A 12,545-nucleotide genomic window follows, 5' to 3' on the forward strand; every position below is an offset into this window, starting at 1 on the left:
AACCACTGAATTGTATGCTTTAAAAGGGTGAATTTTATGGCATCTGAATTATGTCTCAATAAAGCGGTAATTAAAAAATAACCAAAGTAATGGTTCATAGGGCACCTGGGTGGCTCAGTTAAGTGGCCGACTTCGGCTCAGGTCACGATCTCTTAGTTTGTGAGTTCCCGCATTGGGCTCCATGCGGATCCTGCTTGGAATTCTCTCTCTCTCCCTCCCTCTCTGCCCCTCCTGACTCTATCTAAAAAATAAATAAACTTAAAAAAATGGGGTGCCTGGGTGGCTTTCAGTTGCGTGTCCAACTTCAGCTCAGGTCACGATCTCACAGTTCATGAGTTAAGCCCTGCATAGGGCTCGTTGCTGTCAGGACCAAGCCCGCTTCAGATCCTCTGTCCCCCTCTCTCTCTCTCTGCCCCTCCTCTGTGCTCTCTCTCAAAAATAAACATTAAAAAATAAAAATAATAGTTATTACTAAGATATATAACCTTTCTGGGCACCAGCATGCATTTCATGCAATCCTCCTGCCCAGCCAGGGAAGGGGTACCGGTATCACCCTATTTCACAGATGAGAGAGGCTGAAATTTGCCGAGGCACAGCCAGAGTGGGAAGGACAGGATTTGAACTCAGGCACTCTGATTCCAAGACTCTCTGGGTTCTTTGCCCCAGAGTAGAGTATTAAGAGCCCACCGTTTTGAACACCTCTTCTGTGCCAGCCGGGGTCATAGGTGCCCCACGGTCATCCCACTCAAAGGAATTGTTGCTGCCACTGCGAGATGAGGATCCGAGGCTGGGAAGGGAATGGCTGGGTGCGCAGTTGGCCAGACTTGAGCCTCCATCTTTGTGCTTAGACCTCAGTGCACCTGCCACTCGGAGTTGCCTCCCTGCAACGCTTCTCCTGACCTCCAGGATACAGACTTCCCCTGCCCTCACCCCTTCTGCACCCCATCTGGCCCCTCAGGCCCACCCAGACCCCTCATCTCCACCCCCAGACTGTGATAAGAATGAGGACCAGAAGGCAGTAGCTGCCGCTTACTGTACCCTAGAGCCTGAACTTTCTTGTTCAAAACCCGCCAACAACCAATTGTTCGGTCTACGAACATCCATAAAGCTTGCTCTGTGCCCAGCCCTGTGCTGGGTGCTGAGGACACAGGTGTATCAGACGCTTCTTGTGTGGCTGGGAGGCAGATGCCGAGCGGGCACAGGCACAGCAGGGGCTCAAGGGGCTGCTGGTTACATCAGAGGAAGGGCAACAGGGAAGGCTTTTTGGAGGGTGACCCTTGAGCTGACTGAGCTTCCCAGGATGAGCAAGAGTACTTCTCCAGGGGGCACCGACCGCCCTCCACCCCGACCCAGGTGTCAGGAGCCTGTGGCACCCACAGCCCCCTGGATTTTCCCGTCATGACACTGATGGCCGTACACGGTCACTCCTCACTTAGGATCTGTCTATTCCTGTTTCCTTAAGGACAGATCCACCTCTGTATCCCTAGAATTGCCCAGAACAGGGTGGACAGAGGGCCTCTGCTGAATAAAGAAGAAGGGTGGAGTGGGCAACAGGCAGGCAGAGGGCTGTATAGGGCAAAAGCCTGAAGGTCTGAGGTAGCTCCTGTGTGGAGGGGTCCACCCCTCCCAACCTGGTTTCCCCTTCGTGGTTTCTCCAGCTCCGCCCCCTCGGCCCCTCCAGCCTGGTTTGCACAGCTTCCTGCTCCCAGTACTCTTGTCTGCAGCATCATGGCAATTACTGTCTACCTTCCCTGCCTCCTGGTCCTGTCTATGGGCGGCCTGGCTCAAGGCATCAAGAGCTCCCTTAGGAGCCAGGTAAGTGCCCCCCACCTGCTTCCCATACCCTTCCTCCCGCAAATCCCATGCCTGGGTCTCACCCTTTCAGAAACAACAGCCTTATTCCCATTTCTCAGGGGGGAGCAACTAAGGCTGGAAAAGTGATTGACATGCTCAGGGAGACAGAGCAGGCTAAGCTGCTGATCCCCAGCCCAATCCCTGCAAGGCTGGGGTGAGGTGGGGTCCCAGCAATGACTCCTCACCCGCTCTCCCCTCCCACTCCCCACCCCCTTGGTTCCCTGCTAGGACCCAGGACCCCAGCCACTGGAGCTGAAACAGGCCTTCACATTGTTCCAGAGCCAGTACAACCGGAGTTACTCAAACCCAGAAGGTATCATGGGGCATGTACATCTCTGGCCCAACCCCCTTCTCCCACTTAATAGATGAGGAAATCAAGATTCAGGGTGGGGAATTGGCTTGGCCAAAGGCACTCAGCAGGACAGTGGCATGGCTGGGGGTGCACTCCCTCGTTTCCTAAACGTACAATCATTCCTAATCATTCTTTGCTATGAACTTGGAGGGCAGGCAGCAGCTGTCGGGGGTCTGCCCTGGACGGAGAGGATCCCTCGCCTCCACAGCCACTTTTCCTCTGCCTCCAGGCAGCGGGCTGACTGCTGCCGTGAGTTCACTCAGAAACACCAAGCTGGGAACTCACTCTCCATGCACATGAGGTCGCAGCCCTGCCCCTGCCCTCTCTGGGTCTCATCTTCCACAGGGGAGTGGTCTGTGGACACCTCTCAGGCCAAGCTGCCCATGCCATGGGCCTGAACCCCCACTCCTTCCCCACCTTCATCATATTTCAGCTCCGAACCTACAATCAGAGGTGTGAATTGAAGGTGGAGAATGTAACCTGGCAGGAAGCCAGTCTCTGATCACCCACCTTTCCTTTCTGAGTCACTCTGCCTTTCTTCGGACCCTTCACTTATCTTCTCCGTGGGTGGGCAGAGATGTCCCCCTTGCTGCCTCTGGGGAAAACCCAACCCTAGACAGGCTGGAGAGCCACTTCCTTGGCCTGCAGCGGCCGCAAGAGAAGAGTGAACGCTCACCTGGGTGAGTGTGGGTGGTAGGATGCCCAGCCAGCGGCCACTTCCTGCCCACGGGGGCTTAGGAGGCAGCTTAAGACAACCCTCTTTTGGTCCAGAGTATGCTCGTCGCCTGGACATCTTTGCACACAACCTGGCCCAGGCTCAGCAGCTGGAGGAGGAAGACTTAGGCACAGCCGAGTTTGGGGTGACTCCATTCAGTGACCTCACAGGTAATGGACACTTCCTGGACCCTAGGTGGTGGGTGGGGAAGCAGTGACTTCTCCAGGGATACTGGCAGATGGACAGGGCAGACGTTCAGCTTTCATTTCCCAGAGAGGAACCCTGAGGGCCAGAGGCCTGGTTGCTCGCCCCAAGTCACAGAGAGCAGGGTCAGGTCTGGGCCCCAGCCCAGCTCAGGGGCAAGGCAGCAAGTGCACGGGGATGCATCCTAGGAAGAAAGCTGGCTGCTCTCCGGGCCTCGACCTCCACGCCGGTCTCCCAGGGTATCATGGGGACTCAAATAACCGAGGATGTGGATGGTTGGGAGTAGGTGAGGCAGGGTGTGGGGGAGAAGGGGTCTAAGTTGTGACCCTGGTGGTCCTGTCTATACCCCCAGAGGAGGAGTTTGGCCGGCTCTACGGGCATCGGAGGATGGATGGAGAGGTTCCCAAAGTGGGCAGAGAGGTAGGGTCTGAAGAGTGGGGGGAGTCAGTGCCCCCAACCTGTGACTGGCGGAAGTTGGATGGAGTCATCTCATCCGTCAAGAAGCAGGTACCTGCCCCAGTCCGGCCTAGTCCAGCCCTGGGGGTGGAGGGACGGCGGGGCCAGGCCCAGAAATCTCTTCTCCTGCCCCCTCGTGCAGGAAAGCTGCAGCTGTTGCTGGGCCATGGCAGCGGCAGGCAACATCGAGGCCCTGTGGGGCATCAAATACCGCCAGTCCGTAGAACTCTCCGTGCAGGGTATGGCTGACAGAGTGGGGCAAGTGACGGGGGAGAGGGAGACGCGGGGGGCCAGGGCATAGTCAACCCCCATTGTCCCTTCTTGCACCAGAGCTGCTCGACTGTGGCCGCTGTGGGGATGGCTGCAGGGGTGGCTTCGTCTGGGATGCGTTCATAACCGTCCTCAACAACAGTGAGTGCCCTGCCTCTCCGGGCAGCTGTGGTGGAGGTGGGGGGAGGGGGGAGGGGGGAGCAACATTCAGGAGCTGAGCCTCCTCCCTGGCCTTGGTTATCTCCAGGTGGGCTGGCCAGCGAAAAGGACTACCCATTCCAAGGGCAGGTCAAACCCCACCGGTGCCTGGCCAAGAAGCATAAGAAGGTGGCCTGGATCCAGGATTTCATCATGCTGCCGGACAACGAGCAGAGTGCGGGCAGAGGGGAGACAAGGGCAGGCATGGGGGGAGAATGACAGGGACAGACAGACCAGGATAGAGACAAACAGACTGGGCTACAGACAGAGATGGAGGGACAGAGAGGTGGAGGGTGGGGACGGGAGGTAGAACCACGAGCCAAGAACAAAGGGCACAGAGCAAGCAAGGCCTAATGGCACCTTCCACCCCCAGAGATCGCCTGGTACCTGGCCACCCAAGGCCCCATCACCGTGACCATCAATATGAAGCTCCTGAAGGTGGGACAGGATCTAGAATGGGGGTGGGGGTGGGGAGAGGCATCTAGGGGAGGTGGCCTCAGACTCAGCCCCTCTGCCGCTGCAGCTATACAAGAAGGGTGTGATCGAGGCCACGCCCACCTCCTGTGACCCTTTCCTCGTGGACCACTCTGTCCTGCTTGTGGGCTTTGGGAAGAGCGAGTCAGTGGCGGACAGGCGGGCAGGCGCAGCCGGAGCCCAGCCTCAATCTCGCCGCTCAATCCCGTTCTGGATCCTGAAGAACTCCTGGGGCACCAAATGGGGTGAGAAGGTGAGAAGGAGACCTACTCGGGGGACGAGGCAGGGTAGGCCTCCCCCTACCTTCTGGCCCTGAGGTCCCCTTAACTTCCTAGGGCTATTTCCGGCTGTACCGAGGGAATAACACCTGTGGCATCACCAAGTACCCGCTCACTGCCCGTGTGGACCAACCAGCGAAGAAGCGCCCAGTGTCCTGCCCTCCCTGAGCCTGCGCGACTGACCCTCAGCTCTGTCCTGCTATGCCAGCTGTCTCCTCGCCAGCCCTACCCAAGGCTTTTGCCCGTCCTCTTAATCTTGCTACGGCTTGAATAAACCAAGATAAGCTCCCTGGCTTCCAAGCGTACTCAGCTGGGGTGCGGAAATGGGTGGGGAGGGCACCGACACCGTGCGCTGACCCATCCTGGTCTCTGTGGGGCCCACGGACACGTACAGCCGTGTACACGTTCACCTGACCCTTAGAGACAGATGCGTGCACACCTACGCACACTCCCATGCACAGGCTCTTCCGAAGTCATGGCAACTTTATTGTCAGTGGGGGCAGGGTGGCGGGAGGGGACCTCAGTCATGATAGAGGCGCAGGAGGCAGCCACGGAGGGTGCCCATGTAGCGGTCCCAGAGGGCCTGGTGCCTGTAATGATAACAGTAACAGTGACGGCTGCCTTCTACTGAATCCCTACTGCTTCTGAGCACTGCTCTGAGAGCTTCCTGTGCCTAAGTGCCCCTTCACGCCTCATAATATTCTTATGATCGTTATCATCACCATCTCCAGGTTCTATGGGGGAAACGGAGACATGGAGAGCTTAAGGAACCTACCCAAGGTCAGGTCACAGCTTCTAAGAGGTGGAGCCCACAGAGAGACTTCCACCCCTAGGACAGAACAGAGAACCCTGCGTCTGCAGGAGGGCTAGGCCCTGGCAGAAGGCTGGCTACGGCAAGGACAAGCTGGAAAGGAGGCCTGGGGTCTCTCACCGGAAACCATCCAGGGAGTGGACGGATGCCGAATACTGATTCAGGAAGAGCCGCACATCATTCAGTGGCCAGTGGTCAGAACGGCAGGGTTCCACGAACTGTGGGCCCAAGGGAACATCTAGGATTGGTACAGCCCAGGGACAGGCCAGGTTAGGGAATCAGAAGACGGCAAGCAGGACAGCTCACCTTCTCCACAAGGTCCACAAACAGGTCTCTGACATCCTTATTGTGGGTCAGCTTGGCGGCCACGTTCACCAGCCCCCGGGACAGGTTCTGTGGGGCAAGGAGCCTGGGAGTTCTGCCCTCTGTCCCAGAGCCTGGAGGCTGAGCCCAGAGGCTGGAGGAGGGGTAGGGCCCTTCCCAAATCTATCCACCTCCCTCAATCAAATAACTCCCCAATGTCTAGGAGCTGACTTTCCCCTCCCAGGTGGGTGGAAGGGGCGGCCGACTACCTGCCGGTCAATGTCCGGCATGAGCAGAGTTGCCCAATGGGGACAGTGCACTGAGGCCGACGATGCCCAAAGGACAGAGGCTGGATTGGGCCACAGACCTTGAAGTTGGCTTCCATCTCAGAGAAGACACCAAGCTTTCCCCGGAGGGCAGTGCACACCAGGCTGTAGGGAGATAGGGTAAGCCCAGAGCCGCCTGGGCCCCCACTCGGGCCCCACCCTGTGGACTCCCCAGGGTCACCTCTTATGCAGGTCCAGGAGGTCTTTGTCAGCCACAAGCATCTTGAGCTCCTTCAAGTCTTGGAGAAACTCCTTGTCTAAATCCACATCCATGTCAGCCACCTGGGAGTCTGGAGGAGGCCCAGCAAGGGAGTTGGGGCAGGGGGTAAAAACCCCTCCAGGGATCTCCTGAGCCTTCCACACCCACCACCTCAGTGAACCCCACGAAGAGGAAGTGTCAGAAAGGTGGAGTGATTTGTCCCAGGCCGCAGAGAAGTAGCAGGCCCTTTGTCTGCAGACAAGGTGTGCATGGGGACACTGGACTGTGTCCAGAGGTGGCTGCGGTGGGGGCACTGAAGAGAAAGGATGCTGGAGACTGGGGCCCGCAGGAGAAACTGCTGGTGGCGAGCCAGGCCCTGAGAAGGTGGGGAGGTATCTGGGCACCAAGGTCAGTGGGGGCCTCACCAACGGCTCCGAGGGTCCAGTTCTGGATCATGAGCTCAGCACAGAAGGCAAAGTCACCAAAGCTCAGATACTGCAGTTTTTTCTTCCCCGTCTCAAAGCGGTTGTTGGCAAAGAAGACAATGGCCGCATAGTCCCTGGAGGGAGGGGAGAGGGGGCCTGTCAGGGTTTGAGATTCCTTTTTAGCAAGCAGCTCCCACCTGCAGCACTGGCTGGGCATTGGAGTTCTGGCCTATCTCTGCCCCAACTCACTATGTGACAAGTTTCAAGTCCCTTCTCCCTGGGCTTCCTCACCTGCCTAAAGAGAAAGTTTCAGCCCAGGTCTGCTAAGGGATACAGAGGGAGACCACGAGGGTGAATTGCGATTTACTGGGTACGCCCTAAGCCCCAGGGGTGGCACCATGGACTTCATATGTAGCATATCTCACAACAACCCCACTGGTAAGTGGCCAGGCTGGGATTTGAAACCAGGCCAATCTGATCCAAAGCACAGACTAAAAGTCGGATAATCATCCCCAATACAGCCAGAAGATCAAGTGAGTTGGGGTGGGAAAGGTAGAGCCGCCTCATGGCCCAAGGAGAGTGTGCAGGAAGGGGAGACGGCTGGCTCCTTGCCCAGCCCCTCACCTGGCCAACCGGTCAGAAAGGAGAAAGTGTTGCTGAATGTTGTCCACCAGGGAGCCCCGCATTTCCTCCACCACCTTGAAGACTCGCTTAAAGTTGTCAAACTGTAGGGCAGTTAGGGGAGGAGGGAGGACTGGTCAGAGGCTGGTCATACAATAAACTGATTGAACATCCCTCCCTCATCTGTCCATCTATCCAGTCAGCGGAGGCCGACACAGCCTGTGGTATTCTTCAGTAAACTATTAATTATTAATATCTGTTGTCCATTCAACCATGTTGCCTTGGATAAATGTTTCCTCACTCCTACCTCCGAATTCCTCCTATTTTAGCATCATGCTCTCCAGTTCTCCAGGAGTTGTGCTGGAACTGACCCTCTTGGCTAAGGTCCAGGAAGTAAAAAAGATGAACAAATGCTAAGCTGCACAGAGGGAGCGAACAAGAGACACAGAGAAAAGATACTAAAGGCCAGAAGAACGGTTACTTCTCCCTGTATCGCCAGAAAGGCTTGTGGAGGAGGTGGCATCTAATCCCCCTGCTTTGTACTTCAAGGGGGAGACAAGGCCAAGAATAGTACTCTGGAAGTAGGAGGAGCACGAGCAAGAAAGCCACCGGCTGGAAAAATGTAAGCCAAGAAGGGTTGGCAGGGACCAGATCGCACGAGAGTAAGAAGGTCAAGGCCGAAGAGTATGGCCACTATCCAGGATGGAGTGGGAGCCAATTAAAGTTTATGAGGAGGGGAAAGCTACGCTCAGATCTGAGCTTCTGAAAGAATAGCTCCCGCAGAGTGTAGGAGATGGTTTGGAAGTTGCAAAAAGATGCGAGAGGAGACTGGGTAGGAAGCCCTTGCCACAACCAGAGGTGGGGAAGGAGAAAGGCGCTGGGGCAGTGACCAAACAGACGGAGTGAAGGGGCAGACTGGACACGGGATGTTGTGTTAGGGAGCGGGGGGGGGGGGGGGGGGGGGGGTGCAGTGCCCACTTGTCTCCGGCAGCTCTTGAGGGTGATGCCTGTTTTGGTGCTGATGTCATCCAGGTCTTTCTTGGTGCCCTTGGACAGCTTCTTGCCCAGGACCTCCCGCACAAAGGCCTCGTCAAAGGCATAGTACCTGCGTGGAGGCAGAGGACACCACTGACTTTCCATATAGGAGGGGAAAGGGGGTCTGGCAGCGCCTAGGTGTGGCCCCTCCTGCTCACAACTTTCCATCCCGGCCCGGGCCTCAGTTGCGGCCTGCAAAGTGGGTCAGACTGGTGGGCGTCCCCACCTCTCGATGAGCAACGCCTGTCGGGACGGCGGGATCTGGAAGATGAGCTGGTGCAACAGCTTGGGCGGCGCGTGCAGCAGGCGCTCGAGCATGTGGAAAGTACGGTAGTGGTCCATGGTGTCACTCTGGAGCACCGCTGCCGTCGCGCCCGTCTGTTCCAAGATTCCCGAGCGCACCCTCAGGGACACCGCGTCGCTCACTAGGGAGTCGGAGCTAGCATTAGGACCGGCTCGGCCGAACCCACAGACCCTCCGGGGATCCCAGCTCCAACTCCTACACATCCCTTACTCTCTCCGCCCACCTCCCCATAGGACGCCCGAGTCCTGGCTCCGCCCCCTCTCCCAGCCCAAACAACCGCCCCTTCTGGGCCGCTCCGTAGACGGCCCCCCACACACCCGAGTAACCGTCCAGCCAGAGGCGATACACGTCCTCGTCGATGAGCGTCGTGTTCCCCACGAAGATATCCAGTTCGCTGGTCATGGCGACGCCCGGACCCGGGCGCGGCTGCAGCGCCCCGGCTGGAGCGAGCACTGCCCCGGGCCGGGCGCGCCGCCGGCGGGTTACTTCCGGGAACGCGGAGCTTCGTCTCCCGGCACCCGGAGCCAGAGAAGGACCACTTCCGGGACAGAGGGGGTGGGGGCAGAAGCGGCGAAGGAAGAGGAATGGCTCCTCCCCGCGGCGGGAGGGGCAATCTCAGGTCCCTTGTCCCCGCCCCCTGTCCTAACCCCGCCCCATCCTATCCTGGCCCAGTTTGCAGGAAGACGTTGGGAGTCGAGGCCAGCGGCCAGTCTCCCTTGCCCCTGTAACCTTCCCTCTCACTTCCTCCAGGCTTTTCTCCCACTTTCTCTGCCCTTTTCCGGGCCTCCCTATTTTGACCCGTATCCTAAATGTGGTGGTTTCACAGGTCTCTCTCCTAAATCTTTTCTGTGCAAAAAATAGGTCTGACCTGACTTCCAAGGGCCCTTACTGGGAGTCCCTCAGGCCAACCTGCCGATGAGCACCTCTTCCGGGCATGGGCCATTTCTTCCTATGGCTTTAAACCCCGCCCCCCCCCCCGCCCCCCGCCCTCCCCACCACTGATGACCTCTCTTACTCTGCAGCTCAGAGCTCTACCTGGAAGTCCACATCAGGAGGGCCGTCCATCCGCAGGTCTTTTCAGGCTGTCTGCCCCCTACAGGCCCCTCAAAAGCCAGACCGACCTTTTTCCAATCTGTTTCTGTCCTGCGTTCCTATCACAGTGAAGTCCCAACATTCACCCAGTTCTGATGCCACAAAACCTGAGCTTTCTCCCAGACTCATCTCTCCTCACATTTAGTTCTGCTGATTTGCCTCCTGAATATTTCTGGGATGCTTTGTCCTCTCCATCCCCACTGGCATTGTCCCAGTCCAGTCCTGCGTAGCTCTGTCTCTCCCATTGATACAGTGTTCTTACTAATCTCCCTGCCTACATACATCCTTTCCCCAGGGTCCATCCCACATAGAGCAGCCTGAATAATTTTTTTAGTGCGTATTATAGTTTAATTACTTTTTTTGAGAAGGAGGGAGTGCATGCGTGTGCAGGGGAGGGGCAGAGAGAGAGAGAGAGAGAGAGAATCTGAAGCAGGTCTCATGCTCAGCTTGTAGCCTGAGGCAAGGGTCAGTCTCATGACCCCCAGATCGTGACCTGAGCCGAAATCAAGAGTTAGATGCTTAACAGACTGAGCCACCCAGGTACCCCAATGCATACATATTTAAAATGTTAATCCCACCACCTAAAATCTTTACTGGCCTGTGGAAACACTCCAGCTAACTACCTTTGTTGCTTCTCCCCCTCACTTTATCACTTTCTCCACACACGTACCTTTCGAAAACATCGAGCTACTGTCACTGTTCCTGAAGCAGCTGGCCCCCAATGTCTTTCACCATGCTCTTCCCACTCCCTGAAGTAGCTCTATTTGGCAAAGGCCTATACTTCTTTCAAGGCCCCACAGATTATCACCTCTTTGAGAAAACCTTTTTTGGGGGGGTGGAGGTCCCTCAGACCATGCTCCTCCCCCTTTTGCTTCCTGTTTAACACAGCCTGTCTCCCCTGCTAGATTACAACCTGTTTGAGGACAGGATCAGACTCTTAGCCAAGTTTATTTCTGCACAGTTTTTGCACACAATAAAAGTTTATTGAACAAATGAATCCTTGTGTGTGCCTTCCCCCGAGGCAGGAAACCGGTCCATGAGAGGGTAGGCTGATCCGTGAGGCAGGCACATTTGGACTCAGGGTTCCCAAGAGCTGGGAGCGATGTTCAGGGAGCCAAGACTCTCGAGTATGAACTAAGCCAGGAAAGATGGAAACGAGATCCTTCTGGGTTCTGTCGGGAGGTGGACACGAGAGTCAACGGCCCATGCCGGAGTCTTGGTTCCTGAGAAGGAGCCGAGAGGCCTAGGCTAGGGCTTGAGGAGGTTTGGAAGTGGGAGGTACAAAGCGCCTAGTTTGGGGGTGACTGTCGGGGAAGGTGGTGGCGCTGGGACCCAGTGTCCACGAGGGTCAGTCGTTCCGCGGTCCGGAAGGGGCAGAGAAGGGTCTCCCTCTCTCTTTCTGTCTATTCTGCGGTCAAGTCCCGCCCCTTTCCGGGGAGGCTTCCTGGATTGGCTGTCCTTCCTTTACGTCACACGACCCCGCCCCGGCGCGCGCCCCGCCGCGTGCCCACCCCTGGGCGGCTGGTGCAGCCTACGCTTGCCCGACCACAGCCTGCCGCCCGCGGAGCCGGAGCTCAAGCCCCAGCGCGCCGGGCTGGACGTGGGGCTCCTGGGCCGCGGCGGCGGGCAGGCGATGCTCCAGAGGCCTGAGCAGCCATGGAGGCCGAGGCGGGCGGCCTGGAGGAGCTGACGGACGAGGAGATGGCGGCGCTGGGCAAAGAGGAGCTGGTGCGGCGCCTGCGACGGGAGGAGGCGGCGCGCCTGGCGGCTCTGGTGCAGCGCGGCCGCCTCATGCAGGAGGTGAATCGGCAGTTGCAGGGTCACCTGGGCGAGATCCGCGAGCTCAAGCAGCTTAACCGGCGCTTACAGGCCGAAAACCGCGAGCTGCGCGACCTCTGCTGCTTCCTGGACTCGGAGCGCCAGCGCGGGCGGCGTGCCGCGCGCCAGTGGCAGCTCTTCGGGACCCAAGCATCCCGAGCGGTGCGCGAGGACTTGGGCGGTTGTTGGCAGAAGCTGGCCGAGCTGGAGGGCCGCCAGGAGGAGCTGCTGCGGGAGAACCTGGCGCTTAAGGAGCTCTGCCTGGCTCTGGGCGAGGAGTGGGGCCCCCGGAGCGGCCCCGGCGGCGCGGGGGGCTCAAGCGCCGGGCCGACACCCGAGCTCGCTTTGCCCCCCTGCGGGCCCCGCGACCTGGGCGATGGAAGCTCCAGCACGGGCAGCGTGGGTAGTCCCGACCAATTGCCCCTGGCCTGCTCCCCAGATGACTGAGGGCTCAGCTTCCTTCTTGTCGACGCCCGACCAGATTGCTTCCCAAAGCGCAGGGACTGCGGTGGACCTCGGGACCTAGACGCCGTCCCCCCTCGCACGACGGGCCGCTGGCATGGATTTGGAAACTCTGGCACTGAGGAGGGCCCCTTGCTCTCGCTGGTGTGGCGGCAGGGGAACTGGATGCTGGAGAGAAGGGACTTGCCGGGGACGGGGTGGGGGCTAATAAACTGGAACGGAAGCAGAGCCCTTGGCCTGGGCAGCGTCTCTTTGGGACTCGCCGTGGTGGGGACGAGGGCGGGGACGTTGAGACGGGGTACCATTCCCATCCGGAGGGGCTGCAGAACTAACGTGGCCGACCCTCGC

The 12,545-nt window shown here is 58.2% G+C and overlaps 3 protein-coding genes across 4 annotated transcripts; 2 read left to right on the forward strand and 1 right to left on the reverse strand.

Moving 5' to 3' along the window:
• Positions 1–1,632: 1,632 nt before the first annotated feature.
• Positions 1,633–5,095, forward strand: CTSW (cathepsin W). 2 transcript variants are annotated; one of them, XM_058689694.1, is made up of 10 exons: positions 1,634–1,815; positions 2,083–2,167; positions 2,978–3,091; positions 3,478–3,632; positions 3,724–3,820; positions 3,912–3,992; positions 4,099–4,224; positions 4,423–4,487; positions 4,573–4,776; positions 4,859–5,095. In XM_058689694.1, exons 1-10 carry the CDS (start codon positions 1,729–1,731, stop codon positions 4,967–4,969), a joined length of 1,125 nt encoding a protein of 374 aa, XP_058545677.1. In that variant the 5' UTR covers positions 1,634–1,728; the 3' UTR covers positions 4,970–5,095. The 2 variants fall into 2 exon arrangements, with proteins under 2 accessions (XP_058545678.1, XP_058545677.1); XM_058689695.1 differs by lacking the exon at positions 3,912–3,992 and having other exon boundaries at positions 1,633–1,815.
• Positions 5,096–5,266: 171 nt separating this feature from the next.
• FIBP (FGF1 intracellular binding protein) lies at positions 5,267–9,345 on the reverse strand. Its single transcript, XM_058689698.1, has 10 exons — positions 9,143–9,345; positions 8,748–8,946; positions 8,465–8,591; positions 7,490–7,590; positions 6,866–6,999; positions 6,423–6,531; positions 6,283–6,346; positions 5,919–6,005; positions 5,733–5,830; positions 5,267–5,391 (listed from the first exon to the last, which is right to left on the reverse strand). The coding sequence occupies exons 1-10, from the start codon at positions 9,225–9,227 to the stop codon at positions 5,322–5,324; spliced, it is 1,074 nt and encodes a 357-aa protein (XP_058545681.1). The 5' UTR covers positions 9,228–9,345; the 3' UTR covers positions 5,267–5,321.
• A 2,042-nt stretch (positions 9,346–11,387) lies between these two features.
• CCDC85B (coiled-coil domain containing 85B) lies at positions 11,388–12,425 on the forward strand. Its single transcript, XM_058689704.1, has one exon. It carries the CDS (start codon positions 11,574–11,576, stop codon positions 12,180–12,182), a length of 609 nt encoding a protein of 202 aa, XP_058545687.1. The 5' UTR covers positions 11,388–11,573; the 3' UTR covers positions 12,183–12,425.
• Positions 12,426–12,545: the final 120 nt, after the last annotated feature.

Source organism: Neofelis nebulosa, chromosome 10, assembly GCF_028018385.1.
Source record: "Neofelis nebulosa isolate mNeoNeb1 chromosome 10, mNeoNeb1.pri, whole genome shotgun sequence".
Classification (NCBI taxonomy): domain Eukaryota; kingdom Metazoa; phylum Chordata; class Mammalia; order Carnivora; family Felidae; genus Neofelis; species Neofelis nebulosa.